Genomic DNA, 21,438 nt, shown 5'->3' with positions numbered 1-21,438 from the left:
TCATAAACCCACAAATATCCATTTATAAAACACAAATAACTTAATATATTTAAATTTTGAATATATATATATATATATATATAACTTTAAAATCTAATACCCAAAATACCAACCCAAAATACCAACACACCAACTGACATAATTATAAAAAAAATTAAAAAGAATATTCCCTTTCATTAAATTTTAAAGATAGATATACTATTTATAATTTAAAAAACTTTGAAATCTGATACTTCTCTCAAACACCCCTATCAACATGATTATAAAAATAATAATTTCAAGTAAACTAAAATAATAATAATTTAAATTAACATGATTTAATTTGAAGTATACCATTAAACTAGAATAATGATTATAAAAATAATAATTTCAAGTAAACTAAAATAATAATAATTTAAATTAACATGATTATAAAAGAATTAATTTGAAGTATACCATTAAACTAGAATAATGATTATAAAAATAATAATTTCAAGTAAACTAAAATAATAATAATTTAAATTAACATGATTATAAAAAATTAATTTGAAGTATACCATTAAACTAGAATAATAATTTAATAATAGAGTTTATCTCATTTTTTAATAGAGTTTATCTCATTTTTTCGTTGTTCTATTAGTATTTTTATTTAGTTAGTTATTTTTATTATTTTATTATTAATTTTTAATAATTATTTAGTTTATTATCACTTGATTTTTATTTTTTGTGCGTTTTATTTTATCTATTTATTTTTATTCTCGTGGTTTATTTTTGTTTGATTTATCTTTTATTTTATTTATTTTTACTTTTGTGTTTGTGTATTTGTTTTATTTTTACTATTTTTAGTTCGGGTTTTTATTTATTTAATCTGTTATTTTAATAGTTTACTTAGTTATTCTCCCTTAGTCCGTTCTTAGAAACGGTCCATTGCATCTAATTTTCTTTTATTAGTAATTTGACCTTTAACTTTTTATTATTTATTGGATTTGATCCTGGTCCTTTGGTCAATATTAGCGGTTGGGTCAAACTAGCCGTTGGAGGCTCTACTCGGTCTATATAGCATGCTAAGCTAGATCTGTTTTCTTCATCTTGTCCTGACGATGAATCACACAGGTTGGTTCGAAACGGGTCGACAAATGACTCTTCATGTGATTTACGCCGAAATCTTTCTCTAAAATAATAATTTAAATAAATTAATGAATATAAAGCGATACCCTCGTTGACTTCTTTTGAATATATACATATATTCGACTCACATCATTCGAACATATAACATCCCAAAATACACGGTCTTAATCATGAAATCTGCTGAATCATTTTATAAAATAAATTTTTAATATACAAACGAGTCACAATTCATCGTCACAAAGCGAGTGTTGCTGCCCCATATCCTCTAATACTCGTATAAATTTCCATTACCTCCTAAGCAAATCAAATTAAAATGCGAGGAGCTACATTCGTGCTATTTATATTTCAGGTGCGCAATCTTCTGGTGTTACACTCTTCTTCCGAACATGCTTGGATGATTATCACAATCTGCGAGTGCTTCTTTGGTTGGAAGAAGCAATGGGTTGGTGCTGCAGCTGCTTTGGATTCATGAGAAAGAAGAAGCAGGAGGACCCAAAACCTGACCCCCTTGCATTTTATGGCAATAATCGATCTCAAGAACATTTACTCAGGTGCACACAGGAAGAAGCTGAGACTATGAAGCAAGCCCAATATGAATATGGCCACAGATTCGCTGTCGCTTTGGACGAAGCCAGGGAAACTTCGAAGCCATCAGGTGCGGATTTCGATGGATCTTCTTCCAGAAATATTCCCGTCAAAGAGACCCACCATATTCTTAGATCAGAGGTAGGTTTTTGTTTTTTTTTTTTTCCAGTGTTTTCATAGTTTTTTACATGGCTTGCATATGAAAGAATTTCAATTTTGTTCACGAGTTTATTGGGTGGTTGGAAACTTTGTGTTTGGATGGGTCATCCACCGCCTCACTGGGATTTTTCCCTCTTTTCCTTGATTTGAAACCGGAAAGCCTGGGATTCAAACCTAACTACTTGCCTATTAGAGACCGATGTTCTACAGTGACTTTGGAGGCCTGCACCGGCCACTTTCCTACTGGACGTTCGAGTGGAGCATTTGAAACAGGGGAAAACTGATTTAAGTTTTTGCTCCTTGGTGACGCAGGATCTACTTCCAAGGTCCATCTAATTATGATCTTGCCTATACCAGCATTAGTGGGCTTAGTTTCTCTCCAAATCACTTCAACCAATAAGATCCAAATCATCTGTTAATAAAGATAATTCAATCCCTATTCTCCTATTTTTGAATTTTCACAGATTTTTTAATCACGATGTACTTATGGATTCATGGTCTGTCGAATTATGTATTCACTCATATTGGTCCTGCTGGGTCGGGCACGGTCCGAGTCACCCTTCCCAAAAGGCTCAAAATCACTTGGGAATAAAAAGAGTTTTAACCCTCCTTCCTCTTTCTGCAACATTTCTACCCTTTCTTCCTTTTGTGTTTCAAGTTTATTTTACTTGGCACATATTTTTTTAGAATAATTTTCTGGTTAGAGGGTTCCTCTTATTTGATGTTTTTTCAGCATTATTTTGATTTTTATGGGAGTGCCGTGATCAGACGCACAGTTATGTCGTAGACATAATATGCTCAATACTGAAGATTTCCTGCAAATAAATGTCCTTAGTAATGGTAAGAGAAGTCTTCGCCTTGTTTTGAACTAGCACCTTCAGTTATGCCTTTCTTGAAATTAAGGAATATATAACCGTCTTAAGGTTTGAAGTTTGAACTCTTGCCAGCCTGGTCAATGATTGCTTTATGCTACACCTTCATAGCTAATTAATGTTTATCAGTGTGAATAACAAATACATGTTGATGGTGATGTAGTTGGTTTTCAATAATCTTTCTCTGTTCTATCCTATGTAACTGGACACGTCAAAATGGCCTGCGTTACTTATTTCATGTGTTGGACATGGATACTCGAGGATGCCCTCAATGTGTCCCAAAAAACAGACACACATGTCCTGCACAGAAGTGGCCCGTATCCCATAAAATCACACTTTTCCCCTCATTCAATCTCATTTCACTCATAGGCTGGAGGTTTAAGAGTTTTTGGAGCACAGCTAAGGTTTATTATGCGTTGTTGGAAGGGATTCTAAGTGCTGGGTAAGTGGATCTGCTCCACCTGTCTTCAAGATTTCTTCATTTCATAGAAATCTGGGCTCAATCATCAAGGGCAGCTGGAAAAGGGCAAAGAAAAGGGAGAAATACTCCCACTGATGTTGTCCCCCCTCCATTTTTGTTAGGGTCTGCTAGTGTTCCATCTGTTGGAAGTGGGGCTACAACAACAACTTCAAATGCTCGAGAAAACACTGTTTTAGCAAGTTAGCAGGTTCAAGAGCAAAGGTATCCATTGTGGAAGTATGTTACAAGATATCAGTTGCCTGAGACCAAGTTAAAGGGAGGAGGGAATGCTCTTTGGACATGTATTTTTTGACATAGTCAATTTAAGAGCACCTACTTATGAGTTAAGGGTGATCCTCTTGTGGGGTCTTCCTCCACACCTACAAATGCAGAGATTGGATTGGATATAAAAGAAGAGGATGTAGGAGAGAGTAGAGGTAGCGATGTTGGTTTTGACGATGATGAGATGGAGGACTAGTGATATTTGCCATTGACATTCTCACTTGCAGTAGACGTGACTGAGTATCCATGTAATATATGCTAATTTTGATGAATTAATGAGAAAATTGCAGTTTATGGTTCTAACTTCTAGTTTCTTGTGTGTTTTTCATTTTATCATCATTAATGTAGTACTAGTTGTATGATTGAATTTGTATCATCATGTAAATGTTTTAATTTTTAAATTATAAAAAATTTGAATCTTTGCCTATATTTGTTACACACATATAATGTATCCTCCATGTTTTGGTTTTTAGGTCGTCGTGTCTCGTTTCAAACAATTGTATTTCCATGTGTTCCATGTCCCATGTCATTGTGTCAGGTGACTTAGGTTTTATGATAAATTATATACCATGAGGGTAAACCCAAGAATTGTTTATCTTACAATTAGATAGAGTCACAATACTTAATCAGTTGATTTTGTTTTCCAAGGAAAATCTCACGAGAAAAGCCATGGGATGCTTCCCCACATTTGTGGATGGCATCCTTAGTAAAGCCCCATTCACTTAGAGTTGCGTGCCTTACCTAGGGGGATTTGAACCAACCACTTGCTAGCATAGAACTAACCAAATGCTTAGCAAACATTAGCGATGACTAGTTGAGTTAGATCCTTGGTCTAAATGTTTGTTTCATATTGTCCTACCCTTAAGCACTCAAGTGAGAGTGAGATTGTTGGTGCCTTGCCAGCCTCATTTGGTCCACAAGAGGCAAACATGTCAGATGTGGGATTTGAAGTTGGTTGGGTTGCCTCACAAACCAACATTTCAAATATAAAGTCCAAAAGAGCACTGGTAGCCCATGGGAATCTTGGAGAGGTTATCCAATGTCACCACAATGACCTTCTCCCAAACTTTATATTGGATTTTCTCCAACTCAAGTGGACTTCCCTAACTTAGGATTACCATAGTTTATTACATGGAGGCTCAAAAGTTATTATCAAAGGTAGCTTTGGTAAAACATAATTTCTATAAGATATTTAATAAAAGGGGTGATGGGAACCTTCTAAATGTAGAAAAGAGAATCGAAATAGCTACTATCTAAAGACCAAATTCAAATATCTAAAAGTCACATTGTCACAAGTTTGATATGCACATAGCCAAAAGACTCATATGAAAGAGGTTAAATAGAGTGTGAGGCCTCTTAGGGTTTTGTATCATTAATGTGATCCATTACTTGAGGAATCCCAATGTATAGTATGTGCACCCTAATGATCAAGATTTGACCAAATCGCCATAAGAAAGTGTGCTTGTTAAAATTGGCAACTAGGGCCAAATTCCACTTTATACAACTCATTTGATGGAGATGATAATTGCATTGAATTCCTCTTTTCGAGAGGACCAAAATTGATCTAAAGATCATCTAATTTGAACAAGTAGAAGTGTGTTTTTGAATTTATGCCCACACATGTGCAATTTGTTCAGGTTAGCCACATCATCATGTAGGCTCATGAAGCCCAGGAGATATGTCACTTCACCGTCAACGACTTGTATAAATACAAGTGACCTCTTCATTTGGCATCATCATCATTCACATATTCTTCTCTCTCCTCATCTGATTGGGTCGTACAATTATTGGGAAACTATTTTCTCTCACACGTGTGGCAAGGAGGATGAATTGTAGGTCAAAATTTCAGGTTTCTATTGCAGGTTTGACCAGCGTTGACTAGGGGTGCATTGACCAAGTTTGACTGTTGCGTTGACCATATTTGATTTATCTTTGACTTTTTGGTTAGGGTTGAGTTTGATTGCATATTTGACAGAGTTGTTTTGATTATGATTTGGCAAGTCTACTCTGACTTTTTGTACTTTGTCTCTCTGCTGAACATTTGATATAATAATAAGAAGAATTGATCAAAGGGTTTCCCCACATTGGGTTTTTTTCCTTGGCATCCTCCAAATTTGGTGTTCTCTTGTCTTGGAATGTCTTTTGCATTTTGTTATTCATGTTCTATCTAAAGTAAATGTCAATGTGATTTATGGTTAATGTGATTGCTATTGGAAATATAAATTGGAAATTGTCATTGGGTTGCTAAAGGAACATTGAAGTAATTGTTCTAAGCATAGAACATACCATTGTTAACAAAATTTAACATGGTATTAGAGCCCAGGTGCAGACAAGGCCCAAGCAAGAGAGAGAAAGCAATCACCAAGAAAAATTTATTGGTCAAGTATTAATGGCTCCTACATCTTACTTCAAATATGAGGATAAGCTCAAGGACAAATCTGACTATCATGCATGGAAGATGACTTTGGATTTGACTTCGGAAGAACATGATGCCATGGACTATGTATAGGGAAGAGTGGTGGAGCCTCTTTCAAATGCTCTTGCTGCTGCAAAGACAAAGTACAAGAAAGGTGAGGTCAAAGCTAAAAGAATTATCATAGACTCCATTCAAAAGCATTTGGTTGCCTATATTTCTGATCTGGGAACATCTAAGGAGATGTATGATAAGCTGGTTGGGATGTTCAAAGTAACCAATGCAAATCAAATCCTCTTTCTCAAGAACAAGTTGAAGGACATCAAGATGGATAAAGGGGAGTCTATCTATTCCTACTTTATGAGAATAACACAAATCAAGAATGACCTACTATCTATTGGAGAAGTTATTGTTGATAGGGAGTTCACTCTCATTACACTTCGAGGTCTTTCAAGAGCATGGGATGTGTCTAACACCACCATTCTCAACAATGATAGGATTCCTAGTTTCGATGAGTTAGACGAGGATGATGGAGAGAGACAAGCCTTCAAGTGGAAATTAACCTACTGCTTTCTCCACTGATGTTAAGAGGAAAAATAATGCTGGTCCAAGGAGACAGGGTCAAAGGTTCAAGCAGGGATTCAAAGAAGGAAAGAAAGGAAGGTGCTACAATTGTAATAGGTTTGGCATGCTAAAGAGTCTCCTCACAAGAAGGATTCTCCAAGGAATGACGACAACAACAACAATAATTACAAAGGCAATGGCAATCAAAGAAACAACAAGTTCAACAATAAAGGAAAGAGGAATGCTCCCATTGCTCGATATGGAAATGTTCGACCTCCTAAAAGATCGAAAAATTCTAGGTTATGAGGAAAGTAATGTCGTAGAAAAACAAAAGGAGTTTCATCTTATTTCCGCTCTATCTACTGCCTCTCCTTTAGATACTTTGGATCATTGGTTGATTGATAATGGAGCCTCAAGGCACTTCATTGGGTACAAAGAAGCTCTCAAATTTGATTGAAAAGAAGACTAATTTGAAGATCATACTCGGAGATAATGCCACCTACCTCGTGAAAGGGATAGGTACTATCACTCTTCACTTGAATCAAGGTCAAACCATTCATTTACAAGAAGTATTTTATGTGCCTGATTTGAAGAAGAACCCTGGTGTCCATTTCTGCGATGGAAGATAAATGCTTCAAGGTAGCATTCATTGATGGAAAGGTACGTATTTGGCAAAGAAACCCTAAAGATGCATTCACACTTGGATTTAGGGTTGACGGTCTCTATCAAGTTGGAGGAAGTCCTTTGGGAGCCTTGGCTTGTGATACTTCTCTTCAATCTGAATTATGGCACTGAAGATTGCCCACCTTCATTACAAAGCCTTACCTGGGAGGAAGATGGTCATAGGTATGCTCGAGTTCAACATGAATCATGAAGGAGTTTGTTAGGGTTGTGCAGTGGGGAAACTTACAAGACCATTCCCTTCAAGTGAAAGCCAAACTACCGATATTTTTCAATTGGTCGATTTTGACCTATCTGGTATGTTGCCCGTAACATCATTGGGAGGATACTTATACTATGCAATTTTTGTGGATGACTTATCTCGCAAAACATGGATCTATTTCTTGAAGAAGATGGATGAAGTGTTCAAATGGTTCTGTTCTTTCAAAGCCTTGGTGGAAAATCAAATAGGGAAGAAGATCAAAATATTGAGGACTGACAATGGAATTGAATATAAATCAAATGAATTCAATGACTTTTGTAGACAGACTGGCATTAAAAGGGAGACAACCGTTCCCTACACACATGAGCAAAATGGAGTTGTTAAAAGGAAGAATCGAACAAACATGGAAGTCGCCCATGTCATGCTCCATGATCAAGGTCTACCGAAGTTCTTACGGGGAGAAGCTGCCAACATTGTCGTGAATGTTTAAAATAGGAGTTTGCATCAAGCATTGGATTTCAAGACATTCGAGGAAGTTTTCACTGGTAAGAACCCTGATGTTTCTCATTTTAGAATATTTGGTTGTCCCATGTAATTTCATGTGCCTAAAGAGAAAAGCAACAAGTTGGAAGCATCTGGGAAGAAAGGTATATTTGTTGGCTACAATGAAAATTCAAAGGCATATAAAATCTATGTGCCCGATCGAAGAGATGTGGAAGTAAGCCATGATGTCACCTTTGATGAAGACATTGCCCTTAGGAAAGCCAAAGATCTCCCCATTCCAAGGAAGGATAATGATGATGCTGCAGAAAAACAGGATGAACCTCCTAAAGATGACCCTATGCTCGATGTTGAAAGCTCGATGGATCCCATTGATTCACCTCTCGGTGATCCCTATACCTCAAGGAAAATACCTTTGTGGCTCAAAGATACTCTTGAAGATGTTGAAAGACTCATTGCTCCAAGAGGGACATTTCGCGAAAGTAAGAAGCCAAACAGGTATCTACTATCAAGGGTACTTAGTTGCTATGAGTATTATTGTTCACATCGAGCCATGTACGTTCGAAGAAGTCATAAAGCACCAAGCCTGCAAGGATCTGATGAATGAGGAATATGAATCTATCATGAAGAATGATGTTTGGGACGTGGTGCCTAGAACCAAAGACAAGTCCGTGGTCACCTCCAAATGGCTTTACAAAATAAAGCATGGAGTTGATGGGAGTGCTTAAAAATATAAGGCTAGGTTCGTTGCTCGAGGCTTCTCTCAAAAGGAAGGAGTGCACTATGACGAGATATTTGGACCAGTTGCCCAATATGCCACTATTCGATCTATTATTCCTCTCGCTGACTCTCAAGGATGGTGCCTACATCAAATGGACGTTAAAACTGCTTTCTTGCATGGCTCGATTAAGGAGGAAGTCTACTTGGAACAACGTCCGGGGTTCGAAGTACAAGATCAAAGGACACATATGCAGGTTGAACAAAGCCCTCTATGGGTTGAACCAAGCCCCTAGGGCTTGGTATGAGAGGATTGATAACTATCTTATGAAGTTGGGATTTACAAGGAGCGATGTTGATTCTAACCTATATTTCAAGGTTGAAAAGGACATGCCTCTCATGTTGGTCCTTTATGTAGATGATCTCTTTCTGATAGGTGTACACTGTAGACCCTCTCATTTATCAATGCAAGAGGGAGTCAGTTTCCGAGTTCGAGATGAAGGACCTAGGACTGATGCACTACTTCCTAGGCTTGGAGGTCTGGCAAAAGCCAGGTGAGGTTTTCCTTTCTCAAGGAAAATATATTGTGAAGTTGCTCGAGAGATGTGGGATGGTGGATTGCAAGTCTGTTTCTACTTCGATGGAACTCAACTTCAAGAAGCTATGTGGAAGTATTGCTGGGCTCGAATTGGCAAACACTTTTGAATATAGACAACTTGTGGGGGCCCTGATGTTCTTGGTAAATTCCCGTTCAGACATATGCTTTGCTGTGAATACGTTGAGTCAATTTATGGTCAAGCCTCATCACATACATTGGATTGTTGCTAAGAATATCTTGAGATATCTCCGTGGCACAATCAACTATGGATTGATATACACTGCCAGGAATTTAAGGCTACATGGATATGTTGATGTTGACTGGGTTGGCAGTGTGGTGGTTCGAAAAAGCACGTCTGAATGCTGCTTCTCATTGGGTCTGTTTCAATTTCTTGGATGTGCAAGAAGCAGAAATCGGTTGCTTTAAGCACCGCTGAGGTTGAATGCATTGCAACTAGTATGGCCTGTTATGAGGCTGTTTGGTTGAGGAAGCTCTTTAGTGAGCTAATTGAGAACTTGTTGGATACCACTATGATCTTTTGCAACAACTAGAGTGGAGTTCGCCTTTCAGAGAATCCCGTGTTCCATGATTGCTCGAAGCACATTGATATCAAAGACCACATTATTTAGGATATGATACAAGGAGCAATAAGGCTCCAACGCATCAAGACTAATGAGTAGGTAGCAAACATCCTCATAAAGCCCTTAGGGAAGGTCAAATTCTTAGCCTCTGAGAGAGACTTGGAGTTGTGGAAAGACCCTCCCATGAGGGTCCCACTTGAGTTGGACATTGAGCTTTGGTAGTTCCTGGGGGTTTGGGGTACTTCTTGGAGCTATGAGTGACCATAAGGTGAGTGGTTCACCTTCCCCTATTGGTGCGTTGTTTACAGGGTGAGTGGTTCACCTTCCCCTGTGATACCCCATGATGGTTGACATGTGTGCAAGGTGAGTGGTTCACCTTCCTCTACAATTGATGACACGTGTGTAGGATGAGTGGTTCACCTTCCTTTATGATTGACACATGCATGGGATGAGTGGTTCACCTTCTCTCGCTGTTGCCCCAACACACATCCTACCCATGTAGTCTAGGACTCATGGGAAGTACCTCTCATCTGGCCAATGAGTTGGGAAAAGTGGATAGGGACCATAACACTATTGATGGATGCCTCGTGTACTGCTATACTCCCTATCTCTAGGATGCATGGTGTTCAACAACTTGATATGAGATCAAGTCTGATCGAGGTTCTACCTCTGGATTGACCTTTGTCAGTGGAGAGTGGTAAGGTCTTCTTACTCACTCTCGATTGATTCTTCTTCATTATTTATATTAGTGCTTAGTAGAGCAGAGATGAGATGAGATAGAAAGATGGTACATGACGATAGGATGGCATGGTGATTGATGATGATGGACAGATTGGCAGGTGGAATTCTCCCTAGTTGAGAGGGAGTGTTAAAATTGGCAACTGGGGCCAAATTCCACTTTAGACAACTCATTTGATGGAGATGATTACATTGAATTCCTCTTTTCGAGAGGACCAAAATTGATCTAAAGATTATCTAATTTGGACAAGCAAAAGTGTGTTTTTGAATTTATTCCCACACGTGCAATTTGTTCAAGTCAGCCACATCATCATGTAGGCTATTGAAGCCCAAGAGACTTGTCACTTCACCCTCAACAACTTGTATTAATACAAGTGACCTCTTACCTCATTTGGCATCATCATCATTAACTCATTCTTCTCTCTCCTCATTTGGTTAGGTTGTACAATTGTTGGGTAGCTAGTTTCTCTCACACTTGATGCAAGGAGGATGAATTGCAGGCCAAAATTTAGAATTCTATTGTAGGTTTGACCAATGTTGACAAGGGGTGCATTGACCAAGTTTGACTATTGCATTGACCCTCTTTGACTTTTTGGTTAGGGTTGAGTTTGACTGCTGATTTGATAGTGCGCTGTTTTGACTTTGATTTGGCAAGTTTACTTTGACTTTTTGGTACTTTGTCTCTCTTTTGAACATTTGATATAATAATACGAAGAATTGATCAAAGGGTTTTCCCCATGTTGGGGTTTTTTCCCTTGGCATCCACCAAATCTAGTGTTCTCTTGTCTTGGCTTGTCTTTTGCATTTTGTTATTCATGTTCTATCTACAGTTACTGTCAATGTTATTTATGGTTAATGTGATTGCTATTGGAAATCTAAATTGGAAAATTGTCATTGGGATGCTAAAGTAACATTGAAGTGATTGTGCACAACACAGAACATACCATTGTTAACAAAATTTAACAGCGCTCCAATGAATAAAGGCCATTGGGCTTTTTATTATTAATGTGATCCAATACTTGAGGAATCCTAAGACATAATATGTGCACCCTGGTATTAATCTTGACCTAATCAACAGAGGAGAGTGCACACAAGTGATCATGTTTGATTTAATCAACCTATGAGAATGTGCACAATGAATATCCTTGATTTAATCAACTTTGCAAAATGCACACATCAATTTTGACATTTTCAAGGAGTGCAAACTCCTCATGGATGGCGTGCTCATTTTTTGAATTTATTTAGCCCCTTGTGTGCACATAAGTGGTGCACATCATTGATATCATGGTCAAATAATGGTCTTTGAAAGTTTGTGTGACATTAGATTCCTCTTTTAAAGTACACATGGTGGTGCTTTTGAAAGTCAACACTAGATGTCACATGGTGACAAAAATGGAGTGTTAACAAAGTTGATGAAGAAGATGGTTTTTGTGAGCATATAAATCCAAGAAGAGAGTTAGGACAAAATGATCATATTAGGACAAAATGAACAAGAGGGAAATCACATCAATTTAAAACCAATGGAGATGATATCCATTCCCAAGTTTGATGGGTTAAATGATAGTATTAAGCCTAGGGCTTGGCTTGAGAAGTTGGGTCGTTTCTCGAGAGTGGACCTTATGGAAAATTATTAGAAAATTCAGTTTGCCACATTACATGTAGAGGGGACAAGTGTTTGGTTGGTGTCAGTTGGTTGAATGTGAGATGGAGGGGCAACAAAGGGGATTGTAGCTTCTAGTCATAACCACATGGGAAGAATTTGTGGTCACATATTTTCATAAATTTGAAGCCTTTTTCCATGGAGATTGTTTCTTTACCCTTAATTTGATGTAATAGGGTAAAGTGGCATGTTATTCCAAATAATTCCATTAAACAAGTTAGAAATGTTGTCTCCGAAGCATTTAGTTACTTTATACATTGATGGACTAAAATATTCTATTTGACAATATGTCCATGCTTTCAAGCCAAGTACATTGGATGAAGCATATTTAGAAGTGGAGGCATATTTAGAAGTGGTAAGAAGTAAGGATACTCCTTTTCAACCTTCAAGATTGTTATACTAACTAAGAATGATTAAATAAGTACATATACTTCTAAATTTCTTTATATTAATGGATCTAGCAATGCTTGTTGATTTAAGATCAAAGATCTTTGTTATACCTACAAAAGGACCCGTCCAAGGGACACGAGTGCATGTTCTTTGGGAAGATCCACATAATTGAAATCTTAGAAGAGGATCAATTGGAGTAGGGAAATGAGCCAGAGTAGAGTAGAGGGTGAGGAAGAGATTACTAACATGGATATATTACAACCCTTGCATATTCCCAGTGAAAAGTGGGAATCCATTATAGCCATTGTAATGTATACCTTAATCAAGGAGACAAAATATTCTTATTGCCAAACCTCCCATTTAAACAATCACACACATGGTTAGTAGCACTTGACATTTGTCAATTTGAACTATGAAACAAAAGTTAGAGTCAGTCCTAACACATTATCATGTGGTTTCACTCCCCCTAGGGGGCAACTGTCGTCACTTTTACTTAAGAGGATAATGAAGTAAAGTAAAAACTATCACATAGAGGTGAGGAATCATACCTAAAGTTGAAATCACCAATATTGAGGTAGACTAGTACAAGCTTATAATCACAAAGATAGAGAATGGTGACAATGCAATGTTGATGTCACAACATGTACTATCTATTACACATCATATTATATGGGGCCCCACATTGTGAACATTGTTGGAGATTTGTTGTTGGCTCCTTCGAGCTTTTGGACCAACTTGGGGGTTTTGATCTTCATGGACCCCCTTCACTTCATTGCATTGGATCATTTGATGGAGGTCTTTGGTTGGAGAAGCTTCACTTCTCCTTGATTTGATGATTGTGTTGGTTGGATTGGTGGTCTTCTCACTTGTGAGTGCTTTGTTGATCACCCCTTGGTTGCTTACTTGATGGGTATGGAACATGTTATCTCTATATGTATGTATATATGTATCTATATGCTTATCTTGGATGTGCTATGCCTTGTTCTTAAATGAGGGTCTAGCCCCTTAAGGGGTTAGTTGATGGTGGTAGGAGGTAGATGTTGGTTGTTGTTTCCTATTGGCTTGGGGTGTTGATGTATGATGTCGTTAAGAGTAGGTGTTCTACATAATCCTGATGTGTTGGTTGTGTGGTGGGGTTCATACTCAATGATTGATTGGGTCAACACCTTTTTATGCTTCCTTCTTCGTCCCCTTCTCTAATGATATTGTTTATTGGAAAGGGACTATGTTTTTATTTTAGCATTAACCTTTGTGCATGCATGTCAAGGTTGATTTCACAGTCTAGTGGTTAAATTAATCTAATTTATTTAGATTAAGATTAATTGTTTGTGTGCCCTACGCCATTGGTGCCCTTTTTCACACTAGAAGGGGTTAGTTGGAGTTGTTTGAAGCTTTCTAGTGGTGCACCCCCCACTCTCTTGGGCACATATTTCAAATTAGGCATTATTAATTTTTTTTCTTGGAGAGGTTGGCACACTTCTCTAAGCCACACTCTCTTGGAAGTATTTTATTATTTGTGGGTGGTCCACTTGTTGTTTCAAGGTTTTGACTACTTGATTTCTTGGGGAGCACTATATCTACTTGGCATCTTGCATATTCGTCCATGGAGGTGGTTGCATTGAGATTCAAACATGTGGATTTATGCGTCTTGTGGACCTCTTGCTATTTTTGGAGGAGTTTATTGTGCAACATTCTTCTAGGAGGAATATTATATTGTTTATTCTCTCATCCACCTGGGAGGGCCCACTTAGTGAGTTCTTCTAGGTGGTCCTTGGAGCACATTCTCTTATATGGATACTTATATTATTATATTGCATGCATGCATTCTTGGAGGGCACATTCCATGTCAATACTTTGTATTTGACTTGGTTTGGTGCCTATTTCAGTTGTATGCCCCTTTCCCATGAGCATTGTATTGTTATTTCACTACTATTTTAAATGGGGTGAGTTTCCCTTGAGATGTTTTTGTCCACACATTGTGACATGGTCAACCATGGATTGAGGAGTGATCTAAATACTCAAATACTTTACTATTTGTTTGACTTGTCTTGGAGTGAATTAGAGGGATAATAATATTTTGTTCTATGAGAGAAGAGACTTAGTTCCATCTCCATTGTAGTGGTTGTTGAGGATTTGAGGATTGATGAGCTCTCCCCTTGGGCTACATTGTACTTCATTTTGGCAAGCTTAATGGAAGATTGTAGGTATTGCATCTATTTTATGTGAGTTTTTATTTTTCAATTCTTTGACATGCTTATTTTGTAAAAAAATCTTGTAACTAGTCATAAAGGCCTTGTAATGGTGCACTGTGCATCTACCATTTGGAAAATGTAATGTGAGGATTAAATACCCCTAATATTCACTATTATATTAAGCTTGCATCTAGCGAAGTCGATTGTTGGTTGAACAAATATAACATCACCTTCATAAGTTTGTTATAAAGTAGCACTACTAGCTCTCCAAGGATGTTTTTTTACATGATTTTTCAACAAGGTAAGGTTGATTTGTGGCATGAATGGCAACCCTTATTTGCCTTATACATTCATGCAATAATCCTCTTAGATTGTAAGTCATCTTGTTTGGTGAACATCATCCTCCAATTTCAAAAATTGCTGAACCTAGTCTAAATTCGAATAAATTCAATTGAGTTAACTAAACTTCAAAGCGTAAACATCAATAAAAAAAGAAGAAATTTGTTGAAGTTTGACTCTATTCGACCCACATTATATAAAAAAAAGGGTTGAACCCCTAAAATTGAAACCCTGAACTCTAAATCGTCACACCTATGTTCATTTTGTGCCAAGTGAACCCAATTGCAGCCTCCACTGTGCAATTTCGTGACCTCAACCTTGGCCCTCGACCAACTCTATACTACGCGAATCGCTACAACCTACAAATTAAATTAAATTTAAACATTCATTATGAATTTAGATTTATATGAATATAGATATACAAGTAAATTTAAATTATGTTTTATCTCTAGGTTGCACTGGTTTTGGGGACAACAGAATGGCTAGAGTGCACCCTCAAAATTTTTAGGGAATGGTGGGTTGGGGACGACAATTATATATATGTGTGTGTGTGTGGAAGCCCTGAGGGTTAGTGTTGGAATTTCTAAGTCTAACTTTTAGAAACCCTTCATGTACTTTCTGATTTATTTATGCCTACTTGTTCTGTTTAATTAACAAGTTATTTACCATGTAAATACTGAAAATAAATACAAGTACATGCTCAACACACTACAGATCATCAACTGAAGGAAAAGCAAGCACACAAGTGACACTGTTGTTTTTGGACCAATGTCCCCGGAAAAACCCAATGCGGGAAAACCAGTGCAGCTATCTGAGGGTTTTATTATTAAGTAGTTTCAGTCTTTCAGAATACAATTTGGGTGCCAAAGCGGCTCACCTAACAGAGAATGATCTCAGTAGTAGTACCTCTTAGTTGGAGACAGATATTCTAGCGAAAACCTCGGATGAACAATCCCACAGCTCTCGGCTCCAATTTGCCCCACGAAATCTCCAATGTTTGCCTCTAGGGATTGTGTCAGCCTCTCTGGCCTAGCATCACCCCAACTCGCCCTGCGTCAGCCTCTGGAGGCACTGCGTCAGCCTCTAGAGCCTTTGTGTCACCCACGCTGGCTCTCTCTAGCACTGCGCAACTCTTGGCTGCCTCTGTGTGGGCCTTGAATGGCTCTTTGTGGCCTCTGATTGGCTCTGCGTCCCTCTCTCCCGACTTCTGCGCTGATGCTCCTGGTACCCTCTTTGCCTCTTTGCTTCTGTATTCACTGCCCCTCAGCTGCAACTTTGATCACTCCTTCGATTTCCTCAGTAAGCCCTGCCCTAGAAAATCGAATTCTCGATTAACTCAGTGTGTTCTCCAAGTGACCCTCAAGCCTCCTCTTATACTTTTCTCGTTGACAAGTCAACGGCCGAAATTAAGTCCCTAATCAACGGCTAAGATTAACTCTGAATTGATCCATGACTTTTGGACCCTTATAACACAATTTTATATTAATGCACATTAATATTCTATTTTCCGTAAGTTTAGACTTTTAGGGACTCCATTAAAAATATTAATAATTTTAATATCCCCCAAATTGTTTAGAATCTGACCAAACCATTTATGGGTATTGGAGATCTCATGTGCTTTAGCCTCTCCACCAATTTTCATGGCTAGGGAACATCCGATGCTACCCCAAATCAACAGTTAGTGTTATCGATGAAATATATATAAAATAATATAAATGATGTAAAACTATAATAATAATAATAAATAATGATTAATTAGTAACTAGTTAATGAAAAGGTATGTCCCTAAGGACATAATAGTTGGTGAAAAGGTACCTGCATGGGTATATAAGAAGACCCTCACCCTCATTGTATTCAAATATTCTTATATAATATTACTATCCTATCATGGATGTTTATATATTTCAGATCTTCTGAAGTAGTTTGTTGCGTATACGATCTTTGTTTGTTACATTGGTATCAGAGCCAAGTTGGGAGATCCCGGCCTTTGACCATCAACTTGTCGTCGCAACTAAAGCCTTTCGCTACACTAGTTGGAGTTTAAAAAAAAGTGTTAAAAAAATTGGAAAAAAGATTATAAAAGAAAAGAGTTAAAAAAATAAGGCCTTTGGCCATTGACATTTCAATGCTTCTAGTTAAAAAAAAATAGTCCGATGTAAATTTCGAAGGAGAACATTCATATATATATATAAAAGTTCTACATTATTGATAAAACTATACGTAAGAGAAGGAAGAGTAGATAATATTATCTTGATTCTTCATTAAGTGGTTTACAAGCTTGTGGTTTAAGCAACCCATGGTAATTGCCCATGGTATTTTCAAGGTAAAAGAAGAACAAAAGGAATACAAAATCTCTTTATGTGATCGGTAAGTTTTATTTTTTACATGGAAAAAATCCACCGAGTCAAAGGCACTGGGGACATATTTTATATTATACCCCAAAGAGGTGAATAGCCACGTTTCACTAGGGTTGTAACTTTTCAGAAAGAAAAACAAAGGATTACACACACACACATATAGATATATAAAAGGTTTATAAAAAGACAAAATAAAGTTAAAAAAAGTAAAAAAAAAGTTATAAAAAAAGAAGAGAAACGGTTGAAATAAGAAGGGGAAAATTCCAATTAAATTATAAAAGGAGTAATTAAAATAAATCAAAATTAAGGAAGCTTTTTTCAAGAGTAAAGGGAGGAAAAAAACCAAATGATTGACTAATACAAATAGAGTCAATCTTTGAAAAAAAAGAAAAAAATGGAGCCTAATTTGAAAATAAAGGAAGGAAGTTTCTTCTATAAAGGTATTCCAATTGTAGATCTTAGATTATTTACATTAAAAGGGTGTATCCAAAGGAAAGAGATTAGTATCACTATTAATCCAAACATCGAGGATAATTACATCATATTAATTTGGCAAATCAACTATTAGTTCTAGAGTCAAATATAGGTGAACGAAAATGTCTTTTTGGCGAAAGAATATGAAATTAATAATTTACATGTGACAATTGATCATTATGAGTACATATCTCAATTATGTTTCATAACTATGCTTGACAAAGAGGTTGACATAATTCTCGGTTGACCTTGGTTCAAGGAATTAGGTTCGTTCATTTAAAATGTAGAAAACAAATTCTTGATGTTCACTTACAATAAGAAGATGGTCACGTTCCAAAACATGACAACGAAATTAGAATTGCTAATGCCTTCATCAAAAGATCTCAAGGATATTGCGAAACTAATGTTTCAAGATAGTCTAGAAACAATGTCAAAGAAGCAGAAAGAGCTTGAAGAAGTCATATCCAACAAAAATAAGTAAAATTCACGTTTGAAGGAGCATAATCAGAAACTACTTACACAAGTGAGAAAATGTAAAGCTAAGAAACACTAGTTAGAACAAGAAAAGGAAATTTCTGAAAAGAAACTCAAGGAAAGTCTATGCGTAAAAAGAAGAGGAAAGTCTATGCGTAAAGAACCTTGACCAAAGGTTATTGAACAAATTAAATGTTTAAAAGATGAGAAGCTTGACGACCAAAATAAAGTTGATTCAGAAAATGAGGAACTCTTACGTCTCAGAAACTATAATTAAAGTCTACTCACTCAAATTAAGAAACTTAAGGATGATAAGAAATCATTGAAAAACAAATTAGAAGAACTTATCACAAAAGAAGTGTCGAAGTCTTCAGTCCAAATGGAAGAAAGAGGAACAAATACCGATCCAGTCAATATCACAACTCAAGAAAATGAGAGACCAATAGAAATTAAAACATATACAGAAGTTGCAGTTCAAACAGTGGAAATTCCAAGTGTTGATTCAATAGCCAATTCAACTACAACAATACCTGGAGTAAATCAAGGAATTGCCACACACAAGATAAGGGAAATTCCAACCAGAAGAACTCCTTATCGACGTCCAAATCACAAAAGCAGACAACTAAGCCAGTCTACATATTTGAACCAATCAGAACGGAAGCAATAGATTTATGTTCCAAGGAAGTTTGCAGAATCCACTCCTATGATAACAATTAATTACCAATTTCTATTGATCGGAACATTCCACAAAAGATTAATTTAGGATGGTCAGATCCATTCTTAGCTTGACAATTTTATCTATCACTCGGAGGATCCTATCGTCTTGTGTCAACGAGGATGACAATTCCGTGACGAGAAGACATTCAAAACAGGAAAAGAGATCAAGCCCTTTCATTAGTAAACTTTGAGGACAATTTTTTTTGAAGAGAAAGTTAATGTTATATATATATATATATATATATATATATAATATATAATAATATAAATGATGTAAATTTATTATAATAATAATAATAAATAATGATTAATTAGTAACTAGTTAATGAAAAGGTATGTCCCTAAGGACAAAATAGTTGGTGAAAAGGTACCTGCCAAGGGTATATAAGCAGACCCTCACCCTCATTGTAATCGTCTCACTTGTATTCAAATATTCTTATATAATATTACTATCCTATTATGGATGTTTATATATTTAAGATATTCTGAAGTAGTTTGTTGCGTATATGAACTTTGTTCGATACAATTATCTCAATTGGTTGAGTCCCTATTGTTAAAGCACTTTTGCTATTGAGAGGTCGCGGGTTCAATTATCTCGACAATCTCGGGGTTTGGCTTCGTGATTGAGTCGACAGGAAGTGATATATATATATATATATATGGAATTCGATATTTACAGTTGTAGTTCTTTCAAGCTTGGAAGCATAACAAGCTATATGGACAACCCTTACACCCGCCAATTAGAATCTCGAACAATTTAAAAAAGGGTTGAGTGGCATTCCATTATTGGCCATTAGACATGAACTTTAGCTTTAGGAAACTTAACTGTAATTATTTTCAATTTGTAATAAGTTCTGTGAACGATCTATAACAGAGAAGTGTCTTTATAGCAATTTTTTTTGTCCTCATATTTCTTGTTAATGATCACTATGTTAAATATAAAAGGCATTCCCTTTTCAATAGCATTTGCAAACTTTTACAACTGTGTTGAAAACCACTATAAAATACTTTGTTTTTTTAAAGATATTAAATTCATATCTCAGATTAAGGGGATTGAATAGGAATTTATTTTGTTGACACCTAATCATCAGGATTGGGTGAATAAGTGAAATTGATGTAAATAAATAATAGAGAATATGAATAGTCACCCGGAGATGAAATGAACCAACCTGAATGAATATCAACGAATGGTTTTTGAGGAGTTACTGCTTAGTCTGACATGGTATCAGAGCCAGCTCCCAAAATTAGATTTTGTGTAACTCCTGGTGTCAGTTTCCTGCCTATTTTGTAGAACTCACACCTCTGCCATGCTCCTGAGGCCTGCACCCACATTCCTGAACCACTATCATATGCGTTTTTATGTTCTGGTGACAACTGTTGTATATTGTAACTGTACTAAGCGCTGTCCATACCTATTCGCTCTTGCTCTTACTCTCAATTTTTACTGTGATAACTCCGCCCCATATTACGCTGCCTCTGTTGTTCATTACACCCTCGAATAGTCACGGTTAATAGTTAATACTGTAGGTAATACTCTTTGGTATCCACGGTTAATACCGCTCCATTACTCCGCCCCATTACTTGTGCGCTGTTCTTGAATATCTGGCTGCTCTCTCCACACTGTTCTTGAATATTTGGTTGCTTCCAAACAATACCCATTGGTAATACGTCCATTACCTCTCATTCAGAACGAATTGACCCCATTGGGAACGCGAACTATTTCCCATTGCGGATATCCACACTTGAGTTTGTATATCCCTGCGTCTGGTTATAGGCGTGGGAAGCCATGCTAGTCCTGATTCAAATTTACTTAGTCGTAGCTTCAAATGCATTGGATTAGCATATGTGCTTTCGGTTTGCAAGAGAAGGGTTTCTTCAATTGTTAGCACCATTTTCGAAATTTCCAGCCTCTAATTTGTACAGCACCGTTGGTTTCAACCCCATATCCGACTACGTGGTCAAGCCACAACACCATCTCTTCATCAGATTTTCTGTGCAAAACCTCTGAACGATTATCTCCCAGTAGTTTTTATGCTAGACTTCGCGGCACTTGTGGAGGAGTTGCTAAACAGAATCTCTGAGGAGGATTTGCGAGAGTTGCAGCAGTTGCGAGACATAGCAGCAGGTACGGAGCCTTTGCGCAGCAGAGCCTCACCTGTGGAGATGTTGGGACAACGAGAAATTGTGCATTAAACAATTTTTGAAGACTGTGTATGCATGTTCTGAATGCTTTTTATTTGGTGCATTGGATTTTTTTTGCATTGGCTCAGAAATATGTATGGTATCCATGGTGCATGTATTGAGAAAAGACATCATTAAAAAAAATAGGTTGAAATATTTTATATGTTGAGCCATATGTGATCGATATATAATGG

General features: G+C 36.9%; 1 protein-coding gene across 2 annotated transcripts in view; it reads left to right on the top strand.

Annotated features, from left to right (window-relative positions):
- Nucleotides 1–1,347: 1,347 nt before the first annotated feature.
- LOC149215105 (serine/threonine-protein kinase GRIK1-like) overlaps nucleotides 1,348–21,438 on the top strand; it is a 132,096-nt gene continuing 112,005 nt past the window's right edge. Inside the window, exon 1 of one of the 2 annotated variants that reach the window (XM_089392519.1) lies at nucleotides 1,348–1,833. In XM_089392519.1, coding sequence (XP_089248645.1) covers nucleotides 1,546–1,833 — 288 coding nt within the window. In that variant the 5' untranslated portion in view covers nucleotides 1,348–1,545. The remainder of the gene's footprint in view (nucleotides 1,834–21,438) is intronic. The other variant, XM_089392518.1, reaches the window with a different exon arrangement.

The sequence above is a fragment of the Pinus tabuliformis genome, chromosome 1_1, assembly GCF_031772625.1.
Source record: "Pinus tabuliformis cultivar Carrire ecotype Pingquan chromosome 1_1, CPIR1, whole genome shotgun sequence".
Lineage (NCBI taxonomy): Eukaryota > Viridiplantae > Streptophyta > Pinopsida > Pinales > Pinaceae > Pinus > Pinus tabuliformis.
Note: the sequence above shows the minus strand (reverse complement) of the source record. Positions and strands in the feature narration are given on the sequence as shown.